We start from the raw sequence: 15,779 nt of genomic DNA on the forward strand, positions 1-15,779 counted from the left end.
TGGTTTGCTTGAGCCACTCCTCGTCTCAGGGGGTGACCTCAGAAGGCCTCTTAGCTGTGTTGGAAATGGTGTAGACAGAGATGTTGCCTTAAGTACTCTGGACTTTGAATTATTTAACTATTGTGGAAGGAAGTGGGGGCTGGGGGAAGCATGGTGAAGGAAAGGAGAGATTATTTCTCCCCTTTGTAAAACTATATTGGGTTCAACGTCACACCATGAAATATCCAGTGCAGAACTCAAGAACTGCTCCAGTGGATCTTCGCTGACTTATCCAATTGCATGGAACATGGGGATACTTAACCCAAATCTGTCGGTTTTAATTATTTTCCTCTGGACAGATAAAAGCTTTCTATAGGTTCCTGTAGAATATTTGCTCTTTCAAGCATTCCTCTGTGCTTTGATACTAAACGATTAAAGCATGCTAAAGAAAAAAACAGCCTCAACCTTTAGCTCCCTGTTCTTGGGCCCCCTGACTGCAGCTTTGATTGTTGACCTAAATTCCCCTTTCATAACTGAGTCCTGTCACCTCTGGTTGGAGTCTCCCAGCAAAACAGGCACGGCCAACTTTCAGAAGTGCAGGGCACTGTTTTCCGTTCTGCCTTGCACGGCTGTGACGGGCTCCACAGCACACCTGATGTGTTCAAAGTCAAACTGACCTCCTTCTTCTTCCCCTTCCCCCAGCCTCTCAGCTCCTGGAAAGGAAAGCATAACAAGTCTTTTTTTTTTTTTTTCTTCTTCTTTTTTTTCTGCTTCCCATTGCTCAGCAAAGTGGGGAAACTTTTTCTGCATAAAGAATTAAATTCCTAGGTAATTCTATGGCTGGGCAGATTACCGGGAAGATTGCTGTTAGCAAGACGCAAGAAACAGCACTGAAGTGAGGGAGGGAGGCCTGGAGGCTGTTATTGATAATATTAAAGTGGATTACAGCAGCTTGCATGGGCTACTTCAGCCTCTCTTCTTTCAAACTCTGCCCACAGAGTGCTACTTACGACTCTAGCAGCCACAGCCTCTAGCTGTGAGTTCCCGTTTCTCTGTGGCTGCTGCCGATAAACATCTGCTCCAATCTCAGCACCGTGAGCTTGGTTACAGCAATGCCTTGTGTCCTCACCCCGGACTTTCTTCCAGAAGTTCAGCAGCTGATGCTACATGCTGTGCTCGTGCTGCCAAATCCTGTCCACTGCACCAGGGCCCACGCAAGGATGTGGCTCTATTTAAGTCCCCAGCGAAGTCCTGAAAACAAACTGGGATGTAAGTCAGACACTGGCCTTTGTTAGGGCCTCCTGGAAGAGGTCAGATGGACAGCTGTATACTGGAGCGGTTGTGGGTCAGTAGCCAGAGAACTGAGATTTAATTGGTAAAAAAATGGGAGAGATTGTATTTCTGATTTTCCATGTTTGGCTTTTGGCTTTCGGCCTTTGGAGTTTAATTTCCTAGCTTTCCCTGCTCTTTTGATGCCTAGGAATTTACTTTTCCTATAAGGGACAAGCACCATGGGACTGGAAGGAGCCTCGTGGGCCATCAAAGTCTGTCTCTGGCCAAGCATGCAGGAACATGGCATCTTACTCTGTTCATGCACTTGTCTGGAGTTGTCTGAAAAGTGACTCACTCCTTTGTGGGGAAGGAAGGTTACCAATGCCTCTTACTGGAAAGCTGAACTAGTACCTCTTCTTTTTTTTAATAAAAGATAAAATTCTGTTTTAATCCCTTGGGTTTCAGGAACAGAAGCTTTACAGGGGAAAAATCATTCAGACTAAGGAGTTAGAAGGGCTGTCAGTATTCTTCTCAGCTGTAGCTCCATCCCTTTCTAGCAACTCAGGGCAAGCAGAAGTGAGGAAAACTGTTTGCTGCTGTATGAAACTTGTACATATTTTTTTAATCTAATTGCTGTGGGGAAAACAAACATCAGTTTTATTTCGCACCATTTCTTGGCTCAGAAACTCCAGGCATATTCGCCAAATTGTGGTTTTGCAGTCATTGGCTTGAGTCTCATTTACCATGAGGCCTCTTTACACCACTCTTGGTTTGTAAAGGGATATTAAGTAGCTAAAAATGTCCTTTACCACATTATTGTAAAGAATTCTCAGTGTAAATGAGAATCTAAACTCTGTATGTTTTTCATGTAAATGTTGGTTGTGGTCACAGCTGAATTTTGAAATTCAGAGTGTCAACCATTGTAAGGGGTGATTTTGCTCAAAACCAGCCTTGTTTGGGGTAAAAGAGGCCTCTTGTTTAAAATGTTCTTAATTATGTCTGAGAAATAACTCATGGCTATGGAACCTTTTACTGAATTGAAATAAATTGTGAAAACATCAAATTATTCAGTTTTCAGAAGTTCTGGCAATTATTTCACATGTCCCTCTTCCAATGACTTTGCCCTTATTAGTTGTCATAGAAGAAGTAATAAATTCTTTTATTATGACATCCAAAGTCCCAGCTGAAATTAGTTTCATTGTGCTGGGGACAAAACGGAAAAGTGACACTCCCTTAGCCGGAGGATTCTTAGTCTAAAGCCAAAAGTAAGTGAAGGATTGGGAAAGTAGGTACAGCATACAGGCAAAAGGAGGTCATAAAGAACTGGTACGACTTTGCAAGTTATGGGGAGTGTGGGTTTCTTATCCCTTTTCTTACTCTTTTTCCTTTCTGTTAAGAACAAAACAAGTCTTGCTGCAGAAGGGATTGTGTTCAGTCCATCTTTTCATCAAGAGTTGGATGTCTGTAATAGTAAAAGTTTGAGAAAAGAATACTGTACGTGGCATATGGATTCAGCAATGACCTTTGCCCTAAACTAGAAAATGTAAGGAACCGGAATAGTAGACTGTTTTAGTTCAGCAGCTTTCATACTGGCATGTTCAGTGGTGTCCCTATTGTCGCTGTTTTTTTTCTTTTTCTGCCCTCCTTTGGCTCCCTGTAAATCTTGAATTGATGGCAGCTGTTTGAGCCAAACTCAAGACACGTTGCATCACATCAGGGTTTAAATGCTCAAAGGCAAGGGAGGATTGCTACTATTCTGTAGTATTCCTCCAGCAGCTCCATCTGTTCAGCTGAGGTCAATCACTAGTATCATGCAGCACTTCAGAGAGAGAGGAAGATGTTCTTTAATGCTGGCTGGGAAACTGAATTTCCATTCCACAATAATTTATTCATTCTTTGGGGGAATATTTCCAGCCCTGGTCAAAACAAAAAGCCAAAAACCTTGACCCTTAAAGACTGTGTGGTGGACTTCCCCAGAGTTGGAGACCCCAGAAGCCTGTTCCAGGACTTTCAGCCGTCTGTCCAACAGCAGGGATCTTGGATGCCTTAAGAAACAGGTGGAGCAGCTATTGTGTGTGCAGCTGCCCTGTGGTCTGCAGGCCTGGAGAATTCGGTTGCTGGGTGGCAAACGTGGCAGGAGATGTTGGGGAGCATGTCTGGGATGGGTTAACCTTCTGTGCTTGCAGTCAAAACAGCCGAGGGGGTCCCTGGGCTTCCCCTGGCCGTGTTGAAGACCTGCAGCTTCTCAGTGAGATTTGTTGGGACCAGCCTATTTCTGCATCGCTTTTTCTGCTCTCACCATGTTGGCATTTCTTGGCAGGCAAAAACTCTCTTGCAAAATGTCTGACCAGCTCTAATAGTCTTATTACAATAAGTTGAGATTTTTATAACTTATTTTTTTATGACTTGTTTGGAAGAGGGACTTGTCTTGCCAGCTGTCTTCTCATTCATTGCAGTATTATCCACCCACTATCATTGGACAATACCTTCATTTGAGATTCATAAAAATGCAGGCGTTTATGGGCTCTCGTACATCTGAAAATGAATGCTTTGTGAAAGTATTTATTCCATATAGAAAAATAAAAAAACACTTAAAAAACAGATGCCAGAGGGTCATTGGTAGCTTTGGCTTTCATATCATGAATTTCTCGGGTAGATACCCATCCCAGCAAATGTAATTTTTTTTAGCATATTTGTTTTTTCCTTCCCTGGTTCTTCTTCTCTCCTTTCTTGTGATCAGAAGTAGCAGTATAAACTAGAAGCTGGTCTCAAAAAGGTTTTGAACTGAGTGCGCCCTACAGATGAATAAACACATTACCTTCCGAACCCTGGGATCTCTCTTCCAAAGGAAACAGGAAAAGGGGGAGCTCAGAGTCCCTAGCAAAATACCAGTGTGCAGAAAAAAGGCCTGTTTAAATTTTTTTAACTTTCCCATTAGAAGACTTTTTTTTACAGGGGGAGGAGGAGGAGAGGGGAAGGGTGTGAGGAGAGGGGGAAAGGTGGGTGCTGGGAGAGGGGAGGAAAAATACAGTGAATGCTCCTGTAACCTTTGCTCTGTTGATACTAGACAAGACCACACTGTTAATGAGTGATTGTTAACAGATGGCTGTTGAGCAACTTAGAAGCAGAAGATGTTATTTGGTTGTAGTGCTGGGAGGGTTAGGGTGCAGGGGTGAGGTAAGGGGATATTTAGTCTTTTCATGAGGACTGAACTGTCAGAGATTTATGATTTTTGTTTAGGCTTTTGGAAGTGGAGGCTTGGGGAAGGATTGTTTCCGATGTGCTGATAGTAGAAAGGCCACTTGGTGCTGAAGGCTCTAACGATTATTTTTTCAGTTGAGGGGTGTCCCTGCAGCCCCTGGCCTTTCAGAACTGAAAGATGGAAATGTATGTATTTAACTTGCCAAACCCCATGTCCCAAACTGAGAAGGAGTGGGCTCTTCCCACTGCCTGGAGCTGTCTGAAGACTGGTTGAGACAGCTTTAGATGTGGATCCACACTTTGTCTATGAGAGAAATTATTAGCATATATTCCCTGTGGTGCACCAAATTGTTAGTAAGTGTGTGTGTGAGGGGGCAGGAATCTTTCTGAATGTGTGTGTCCATCCGTACATGTTTCTTGCCCTTTGCTGCTGTGGTATATACTCTGCTCAACACATCCAGCATACCAGTGTATGCCATTTCCGTACTAGTTTTTATTGGGTATGAATTTGAAGGTAGCCTGAACACATCCCGTTCACTCTCTGTAGGATTTGGGTGCTTGAACCTATTGAGATTATTGCAGCTGCTCAGTGTTTCTCAAACTGTGCAGTACTTAAATTTTATACTTATTTCTCCTCTGGACCTTATTAGATACAGGGTTCAGGAGTATGAGGTATGAGATCAACAAGGACTGCTTTTCAAGAGTGTTCTTATTTTCAACCAATGATGTATGACTTGAGTGCAGGTAAGAACCAAATGCACAGTACAGCGTTTTGCTGATAGGAATTTGCAAAAGAGTTTTAGTCTTTGGTCAGGAAAGGGGAATCCCATTTGTACATGCCACTGGCAAATCTTGACCTTTAATAGCAAGTCTTAACGTGACCTCCCACAATCATGCACTAGATGATTTAATGTCTTTCTTGTACACTAACTTTCTAACATATGTAGGTGAGTGTGTGTATATACATAGAAAGAGATATATTTATACAATTTCAAGACTAATTTCTTTATTCTGTCATCCTTATTTATTCATATTTCTTTTTTGGGGGCACATAGGACTATATGACAAATGTTCTTACACGTCCCGTGACCGAGGATGGGTCCTGGGGATTAACACCGTCAGTGACCAGGGGAATAGAGACCCCCGCTATTTCTTCTCTCTGAAGACGGACCGTGCTCGCAAAGTAACCACCATTGCAGCACATCGCAGCTACCTCCCCAACCAGTGGGTGCATCTGGCTGCCACGTATGATGGGCACCTGATGAAACTCTATGTGAATGGTGCCCAGGTGGCCACAAGTGGAGAGCAAGTGGGCAGCATCTTCAGTCTTCTGACCTTGAAGTGCAAGGTGCTCATGGTTGGAGGAAATGCCCTGAACCAGAACTATCGGGGTTACGTAGAGCACTTCAGCCTCTGGAGAACAGCCCGGTCTCAGAAGGAGATCTTGTTGGACATGGGCCAGGCAATTCACAGACAAGATACGCCTCTACCTCAGCTAGTTCTTCAAGACAGTTTACTGAATGTGAAAAACACCTGGTCTCCCATGAAGGATGGCAGCAGTCCTCAGAGCAAGTTCAGCTATCATCATGGCTATTTGCTGGATACCAGCCTAGACCCTCCTCTCTGTGGACAGACAGTCTGTGACAACACAGACGTAATCGCCAGCTACAACAAGCTCCCCAGCTTCCGCCGCAACAAAATCGTTCGTTACCGTGTGGTAAATCTCTATGATGACAAGCACCAGAACCCCACCGTCAGCCGGCAGCAGATTGAGTTCCAGCATCAGCATTTAAATGAGGCTTTCAGCCGCTACAACATCACCTGGGAGCTGGAGGTGCTGGAGGTGAAGAACTCTTCCCTTCGCCACCGACTCATCTTGGCCAACTGTGATATCAGCAAGATTGGGGACGAGAACTGTGATCCTGAGTGCAACCACACCTTGACTGGGTACGATGGCGGAGACTGTCGACATGTACGCCACACGCTCTTCAACAAGAAGAAGCAGAATGGTGTGTGTGACATGGATTGTAATTATGAGAGGTACAACTTTGATGGTGGGGAATGCTGTAACCCAGAGATAACAGAAGTCACCAAGACGTGCTTTGACCCATATTCTCCTTACAGGTAGGCAATTGCTTAAACAAGCTTTTTATGATCATATTAATGAATATCTGTCTAGGTATTGATCAGCCTGCTGGCTGTTGAACCCTTGTGCTGTTGCCATTACGGGCTTTGGAGTTTGTAATTAATTTATTTTTTTCTTAGTATTTGGTTCACATTGCAGTTATCCAAATGCAATCTCAGTAATGGTCTCAACAGCGTCTTACCATTGAACTGGTTTTCTCCATCTAGGTTAAAGAAAGGTAGTGCTAAAGACCAAAGCAGCCAACTTTGGGAGACCCATTAGTTGTTGGTTATGAACAATATACTATTGTAGCATTGCACAGGTTATTTTAACTACAGACTCTTAGGAGTGGGGATTGGGTGTCGTAGAAAGCTCACATGTATTTGGAGAGGGAAAAGCCCCTCAGGCATGGAACGGAACATAAATACTCTTAGGTAGACTTTAATTCTGTAGGACTTCTTTGAAGGTAGGTAGGTTATTCTGTTTTCTTAATGCTATGAGTACAGCTTTCTGTAAGCACTGCTGTGGAGGTGCAGCTGAGTCTGTGGGTTATGAGGAGGGAGGCGAGTACCAGGTTCCTGGCAGTGCTGTTGTACACATTGGATGGGTAATTGAACTTTTCTGCACCCCTTTTTATATATATGAAAATGGGAGTAATGCCACTTCATTGCATATGGCAGGGCAACTTTTGTTTGGTGGATGTAAGTTTATAAAATCCTAAGGTCCTCAGCTAAAGGCTTCCTTATGTTGTAGGTTGAAGAGGGGCATGCTTGAATAACGTGCATCAGTTGAGTACCACATAGTTACAATTACTCCAACTTGCTTTTGGTCAACTTCAGATGTGTTCCCTGTGAATGAGTTAGAAGTATAAACACACAGAAGATGAAGGTTAAAGCTGAAATTCTGTTGTCTGTATCCCATGTTACAGGTTTTTAGGGTAATTCATGAAATCATGGGAGAAAACCTCTAGATGGTCAGAACACCCTGTGTTGTCAACACTAAAGTTCAGGCTAAGAAGGAAAGTATGAGCTATTCTGGAGTCCTTTCCATTATAGCAATTCAGGCTATATTTGTAACTTCCCTAGTAGAGAGAAGTTTTTAAATAACATTATCAGCTCTACTGGAGCTTTAAATACACATAATGAAGCTGCAAAGAAATGCTTCCTTTCCAGTTTGTTTTTGTTTTGTTTTTTTTTTAAACTCCAGTGAGGTGTTTTTTTAAAAAATCCTTATAGCTCAGCTTGACTTCAGTCAGTTACCAGTGAACAAAGCTCAAATGAGGAAATACTTTAAATACTAATGATTGAAAATATCGAAGGGAAAAATACCAGTCTTTTAATACTGTTCCATTGGAGAGGAACATAACTAAGGAAATATCATCAAAGGCATAATGCAAATTGGATTGTTTTAACACCGTAGTTCTGAGAACTCGAGGTGTTAGTTATAACAGCTACGACAATTTTTAGAAAAATACATTATTTTTAATCTGATAGTACCCTTTTATCACTTGTTCTGTGACCAGCATAATACCCATACAAAATGAAACAAGAAAAGCCTTGTAAATTTTAGTTGACAGATTTAAGACTGTGCTTTAATGTTATTCTGACGTGCAGAGATGTTTCTATTTCAAATGAAGACTTTTTGCTGCACAGATTGTACTTGCACAAGCCCGAGCAAGAAATTTATTTCCAAAATCTGAAGTTACCTTAACACAGCATAGTTGCTTTTCGTACGCAGTTGTATGTTCCTTTTGAAGACAACTACCTTGCTGAACTTGTCTGGAAGATTTGCATTTCATGGTATTGAGCTCACAGAACTTCTACGTTTTCATTTTGGCTTGAGAAGCACTGACACACTGAAGTCAGTGGGGGAGGCCTGAAGGTCCTCTTCCACAGTGTAGAGCCTGGGAAAATCCATAGATCCTCCAAAGGTTTTCTTCTGCAACAGTTAGATTTCATTTATTTGTCTTTGCAGAGACATTGCAACGCAGCATTGATCATTGGCAATGAAACCAAGAAGGGCAGTGGAAGATATTCCATCTCTCTGGAGCCTTTATTTGGTGGCTGCTGTGCTTAGGCTGAGCTCATACCCACCACTATGATGGGTGTTTGCACTCAGTATGGCAAAATAGAGCAATTAGGTCTGTGGACTTATCAATGAGGTTTGTAAGGCTGAACACTGCTTTGAATATTTAGGCTAACAAATACAGGTTTAGGGCAGTGGCTTTGGCAGCAAAGCCTTCATTGACTAAAAGGGTGAAGATTCAAACCCTATGTTTGGCTTTGGTATTGCCCTCAGCATCATCCCCTGAGAGAGATTTCCATGCCAATTAGTGACTCAGTCAAAATTTGTGACTCAGTTGGCACCATCTGGGCCCATTTTGCATCACCAGCCCCTCTTGTCATCACTTTCATTGGCAAAGACTCCTCAGTCCCCTCTAGTGCAGGCCTTGCACCACATCAATGAAGACAACTCCACAGCCACTGAGAGCTCACATCTAATTCCAGGTATTTCCTCTGCCAAAGTTCAGTCTAACAATAGCAGAAGAAAGGGAAAAGAGCCTTCAGTCTGGTGAGGAAAGGGGGACAAAAAGATGAGATGGTACCAATAAAAAGTTCCTGAGCTTTGTGCCGTAAGGGCTCTTCACAGCCTTCCTTGGTATTGGGGGGGGGCCTTCAGACGCTACTGGGTTTTGTTCCTTCTACATCCTTAGTGTCAGCGGTTGCAGCCAGCTGTTCACCATGCAGAGTTTATTCCTGAAATACTTTTGTCCTTTGGAACCAACCAAAAAGTGCTAATGCTTGATTAATGCTGTTACAAACAGGAACCCTCTTCAGTGCTTCCTCATCCCCAAAAGAAGATGTATCTGTTTCCAGTCACTTTTCTTCTTCTGATTGTCTCAGTCCCAGTCCATCAAGCCTCCACCCTGGGACAAAGTTGCTATGAGTCATGCTGCAAAAAACACTGTGGATGCTTCTTGACTAAGTGCAATCACAGATGTGATATCACTGGAACAATTTCAAGACACCTCCGATCTGCATTATACATTTCTTGTGATCCTTTTGGCACCTTGGACAAAGTGATCGGGTACTTTAATGGTGTCCTTCAGTCACTGTTGTGATGCAACTATGGTGACTAGAGAGCTGATCCCAGCAGCAGAGCTGGGTTTTTTTTGTTGTTGTTTCCAACCTCTTTTTCTGGCACCTCTCCAAATATATTTTTTTCCAGACAGCTGAGATTCTGTGCCGCAGTCAGGTAGTGGGGATGTTGGTGCATAGAGATTTAAGTACAGTGACATATCTGTAAAGAAGTTTGCCAGAGGGACAGTTCAGAGCGACAGCACTGATGGATGAGGACTCCGCTTTCAGAGCTGCTCAGCAGAAAAGCTGTAAACATTGTGGTACCAACTAGATCATCTCTCCTTGTTTTTAATAGCCTATGGGGAAAAAACAAAGGACTGGTTATCATTAGCCACACAGCAGGCTTTATCCAAGAATATCTGCCTCGCTTCTTTTTACTAATTTCATGAGAGTGGGACAAAATGTATTTAGTCCCAGCACGAGATTTGCAAATATTGTTCAGCTTTTCTTTATTTCTGCAATTCTGGGAAATTAGAACATGCTAAGATTGTACAGTCTGGCCCAATACAAAGGGAAAGAGCAAGGATAAACATGCTTGCCAGAAAGACACATTCCTTGTGTTATTTGGGATATTACTGGTTACAAAATAGGGAAGACTTTGAGCTCATGACACCTACCATGGCTCCTTTTCAAAAAACTTGAAACAAACAGCAAGGGATCATAGGAAATCGTGCCCTGTAAGTGCCATTTGATGTGGCAAATTCTTGCACCATACTATGGTTAATTGAGCTGTTCCTTTTATGTAATATTGGGCTTGCACATCAGGCTTCACCACAGGATCGCATGGACAGATAAGAAAGCATTCCCCTTGATGCCTTCTTAGGAAAACGCTGATGAAATTCCTGAAACAGTAAAAGCTACTGGAGTCTCTTCAAACTCCCTCAAATCTACTGAATACTTGCTGGAAATCCCCTCAGAATAACTGACCCTGGGGACGGGCCTTCTCAACATCCACATGTGTGCCCTGAAGGCTGCCGCAGCCCTTCTGCTTTGCCTAAACAAGGGGCAGGGATGAGCTGTACAAGCTCTGGAGTCTATTTGCAGCACCTACCTGCAGACTCAGGGTGACACTGAACCAAAGAGCTGGAGTCCAGTGCCCTGCTGATCCCACCCTTTTCTGTGGCCTTTTCCAACACTTGCATCGTGCAGTTCAGCAAAGCTTAGCGTTGCGTCACGTCAGCTCGCTCAAGACTAAGGGCATCGGCACGTTCCAGGCATATGTAAATTAGACTCTGAATACATGTTTGAACAACTTGCAGAGATTTCCACAGTGGTTTTGAACAGCAATGGATATGGCAGAGCCTTGTCTGAAGAACACACCGTGCTATGCCATGTGGACCGCAGCAGTAGCATTAGAAGAAGGAGGTGGCTGGCTAATCCACAGCCTAGGTCAACCTTGTACAGATAACTGAGCTGTGGCTGCACTTCAGGGCTCCTCCATGGAGTTTCTGATCAGATCAGCTTCCTATCTCTTTTTCCTTCTCTCCCACTGGAAATCTTTTCATGAGGCTTCTTTGCAAAATATGGGCAACTTACGCTGGAGGAGGGAGGCATACTTAATGCCCTTTTCTAGGAGCTAGAAGAGTTCTAAGAACTATTCCTTGATTCCCAATAAAGGACTAATTTCTACATAATCCTAAACGCTAAAAAGAACAGAAGAAATTCATCAAAGCTCTTCAATTCAGGAAGCTTGAGAACTTAATCCCCTGCCTCCAAGAGACCATTGTGCAGCTTTTGACATCAAGGATTCCTGCATTCACACAGGTGTCAGACAGACATATAGCAAATACCTGAGTTTTTGTCTAGGGATTCAATGTTAAATGTCCAGTTCTTTAATTACCAGCCCCAGGGCTGTTTAGAAGGTGGAGAGGTAATACTCTCAAGGACAGTTGAGTTGCTGTATCTTCATAGTTGTCACCCAAAAGCCAAGTCCCAACAGGAAATCCTCTGTTCTCTCTGTTTATTCTGTCCTCTATTCCAGATGTCAGGGATGTTAATCAGCTGGGAGGAGTTGCATCTGTTCCTGTGCTAGCAACTGACATTTATAAGTCTAGTGTTGAATTCTGATACAGACAGGACTTCAGTACTAAAGAAACTATTTCTACGTGTACGATTGCACACCCTAGAAACAGTAGGAGTCTGCTTGATTTAGCTTGACCCACAGTCATCTTTTCCAACAGTTTTTTTGAAGAAACATTTTTTCCCCAGCACTCATAGGACTCATGGTTTCTTTCGTGGACGTTATCCATTATGTAAAAAGATCACTGTCTGGTCAAACTGCATGATGCTTGGAATGAAGACAGCCTATAAAATCTGTGGACTAAACTATCAGAGATCATTAAGAATCCTTATGGGAGACAATAGATTAAAGTATTATTATACTCTCCAGTGCTAATGCAGACCCATTTGGCTCTGGCTCTGGAACGCCACATGGAAGATTTGCAAGCGCAGAGTCTGCAGATTTAGCAAGGACTGAATTTGCCCCTCACTGCTCTGCAGCACTGCATCCTCCAGGGCCAGTTGCCCTGCGGATGCTCTCCAGCAACCCCTTACCAGCCTCTGTTTAAGCAAACAAGGTGGAGCTCATCCTTTCCTGTGTTCTGAAAAGTAGCAATGTATATAAGCTGTTTTATTCTCTTTGCTGATCAATTCACGTTATACTGTCTCACAGACTGACCCACAGTTTGATCACATCCAACATGCCTCTTTCAAGTGCTGTGGAGCTTTACATTAATCTGTTTTTCTCCCAAATCTATTTGTGTACAACCTCTCTTCAGTAGTGGGTGTGAGGTGCCCTTTGTGTTTTTAATTAGTGGCAACTGAAACCTTCTGTAAATTCAGGAGGTTGCACCTTGCACACAGGGAAAGATGCAAAGCACAGGCTATTTCTGTGGCAAGCTTAACCAGGTGCAATACTTACATTTGCAATTCCCGTTCTATCCTTCAGACTTTTCTGGTAGGAATTTAAGTCCAATTCTTGCAAGCAATAGCTGCCCCTTGGGGAAATACAGAGCAGCCACCTCCACCGTGCTCCATTTACAGCATCCATGAACACGATGCGTTTGACTTTGCCTCTCATGTGGATTGCTGGACTTGGGCAAACAGTACTTCAGTTGAGGGTTTTTTTTCCTAACAATCCCTTCACTATTGCTGCCAGTGGAAATGTACAGAAATCTTTCAGAAGAGACAATGCTGGCTTGTGCTACGTCCTGGGGGAGTTTGCTCTGTGCAGCCACACTTCAAACCCTCGGCATTACTGGTGCCTTCTCATAGTGGGTTCGCAGGGTTCAGGAGAAGGGGTGAGAAGGATAAGGTGAATTTTCTTTATATAGTCTCAGCTGAAAATGTCGATGTGAGCACAGGCATGAATACGGGCCTAGCAGCTCTGCCTTTGCCCAATATCTGTGAACTTAATGCTGGGGGAGAAAGCCAACCCAAAAGTGTGATTACTCAGAAAATAGTTGTTTCTATAAGTAGTTTATATTTTGGGGTAGAAAAATACCTTCGTGCCTGCAGCCTCAGTAGATGTGATGGAAAGACTGTGAAAAGAGATGCAAGTTCTGAACAGAAGAAACAGATAATAGATAGATAATGATGTTCTTGATGTAGCTGGGAGAGCTGAAGCTTACAAGTAAGGCAGGTTTCAGCAGCAGGGCCAATGTCTTTTCTTAAGCCAATTAGTAGTGTTAGGGAAAAAAGATAATAATAATACAAAGAAGGGTTTATGAGCTTGAAAAGTTGTCCTTTTTTCCCCCAAATTAATCAGTTGATCCAGTAAAAAAAGTAATTAAGATTTCTCCCAAGAAATCTTTGCTTGTGATTTTTTTGTAGTCTTTCTCGTTTTAGTTTGTTGGCCTATTGGAGAATTTCAGAGGTATGAGGACTGTATGTCAGGGGATTTGGGTTTGTATGTATGTTTAAATTTGATAGTTGGAACAGAGTGAGGAGGGGATTAACTAAATGGAAAGGTGATGGAAAAGAGGGAGGTCTTGGAAAAAACTGAAGGAGAAAGGATGTAGAGGTAGATCTGTAGGCAACAGCATGAAGCACAGTATGTGTCTATTGGCCCTTGTTTGAACTTCTTTGGCACCAGTTCCTGATGTTTTAAGTCCCTGTCTGCCTCCTCCCTATTCTGTCTTCCTTCTTTTCCCAAGGCAGGTCATCCCTTCAGTATAGGCTCTCTCCTCTGCCCAGTTTGGGGCTAGTGGAAACCCAAGAAGTGGATGTCTCGGTTTATCTTCTCGTAACTGCACTGAGAGGAATTAATTGTCCCTCCAACACCCCAGGATCAGGACAGTGTGAAGCTGTTCCGTCGCTTCTGCACCTGTCCACCACTAAGATATGCTTGTGCAGAGTGGTTGGCGAGGCCAATTTCAAAGTACGTGTGATGTCTTCTCCCTTAGCTACATGTCAAGACACCCACTGAAATAGTCATACAATCCTAAAACTTGCTCTGTGTGCATTTTTGAGAAGGATGAAGAGCATAGGTGATCAGAGGGGCTACAGAGAGTTGCTGGTAATAATTTCCTTAGAGCTATCAGGAAATGCAATGATGCAGAGCCTCACAACAGATCTTTTAGGATTACTGAGATACACTGGAAGCACTTCAGTATTTGTGGCGTGTTCATAAAAGCTGTGTTGTAAAAAGGTGTGATGCTGATAGCCATAGTCCTTTTTCATCCATTAGAGCCAGATGCATTGAGAAGTAAGATGGATATATCCCCACCTCACAACATGGCAGAGTGTTTAGACCAGGAATACAAACCACTACTGTCAAAAGCAATTCTGTGTTTGCTTGATTGCAGCCCTGGTTGAAGTGGAGTTACAGGACCCACATACAGTGGAGGAAGATTAGGAGCATGTGCTCTGCTGGGGTCAATGAAATCCTGTCCTTCAGTTTTGTTCTGAGTAGATTTTCAATTTTGAGTTTCTCAGGGTAACTCAACTGAAACTACCTAGTTTGCACATAATTTCAGCACTCCAAATTAACATAAATTTGCAAGAAATTGTTTTCAGGTTCATTAATAATGGATGGGTGGCTACACCTTCAGAGTGCTTGTTCTCAGCTTCCAAAAGCGTCAGGGTGAGCTATGCAGAGGAAAATTCTTGGAGTACTTAAATGTTTGGGGTATGAAACTCTAATAAACCTCCAAAAAGCCAGGAAATTTGGAGTGAAGGCTGAAACTCCATACCTAGTGCACCCTACTGGGTCTTTGTATTTCAGAACACGTTATGTTTGTTTGCTGAAATATCTCCAGTATGGAGCTTTTTAGGGTGGAGTTTCACCTTTAACTCTAAATTTCCTGGCATGTGTGAGTTTGAAGTACACGCTTAACTTTTCCCCAGTGCTGTTTTTCATTTTTAATTTCCTTTTTCTTTTAAAGGAGGAACCCTGCTAGAGGGACCCCTGCTAAAAAGGGACCCCACTGAAACCAAGATTAGAGTTTTTGGCCTAATTTGATCTTTCTGAAATTCTTCAGGAGAACTAGGTTCAGCAAACTTTTCCTACCGTTGTTTTAAAGACTCTTGTGGCCAATCCACCCCAGTGAAAAAGATCGATAAAATCTGCACCCTGCAGACCAATTATTTTAGAAGGTACCCAGATGTTTGAGTAGTATATAACAAACCTTGGAAACACAGAACATCTCATGTAAATTCTAGTTAAAGATCTGGTCATGGCCATTGATATGTGCGAGCTGTGTGTTGTGAAATGTATTATTTCCATTAATTCAATAATTGCAGAAGCAGCCCATGTTTGCTGTTGACACTTGTTGGGTTACATCAGTGATGGTAAAATAGTGGAAACAGCAGTGGTTTGGAATGACAGCAGTGGCAATTACCTGCAATGCTTTTAAAAATAATTTTGGCCCTAGACGTTGAAAAGATGTGTCATCACCGATTTGTGTGAGGGTAGCTTCAGCAGGGTTGAATTACAAGGCTTTGGAGAATAAAATTCTTTCTGCTGCCTCAAAATGCATCTTTTGAGCTATACTGCCAATAGATAATATGGAATAAATTTGCTTCTCATGTTATATCCTTGTCATGTCAATAAATTGAGGACT

At 42.8% G+C, this 15,779-nt stretch overlaps 1 protein-coding gene across 1 annotated transcript in view; it reads left to right on the forward strand.

The window, feature by feature from the left end:
- Nucleotides 1-15,779, forward strand: part of PAPPA (pappalysin 1) — a 184,297-nt gene that overhangs the window by 20,987 nt on the left and 147,531 nt on the right. The window contains exon 2 of the mRNA XM_069771839.1: nucleotides 5,508-6,576. Coding sequence (XP_069627940.1) covers nucleotides 5,508-6,576 — 1,069 coding nt within the window. The remainder of the gene's footprint in view (nucleotides 1-5,507; nucleotides 6,577-15,779) is intronic.

The sequence above is a fragment of the Haliaeetus albicilla genome, chromosome 26 (genome assembly GCF_947461875.1).
Source record: "Haliaeetus albicilla chromosome 26, bHalAlb1.1, whole genome shotgun sequence".
Lineage (NCBI taxonomy): Eukaryota > Metazoa > Chordata > Aves > Accipitriformes > Accipitridae > Haliaeetus > Haliaeetus albicilla.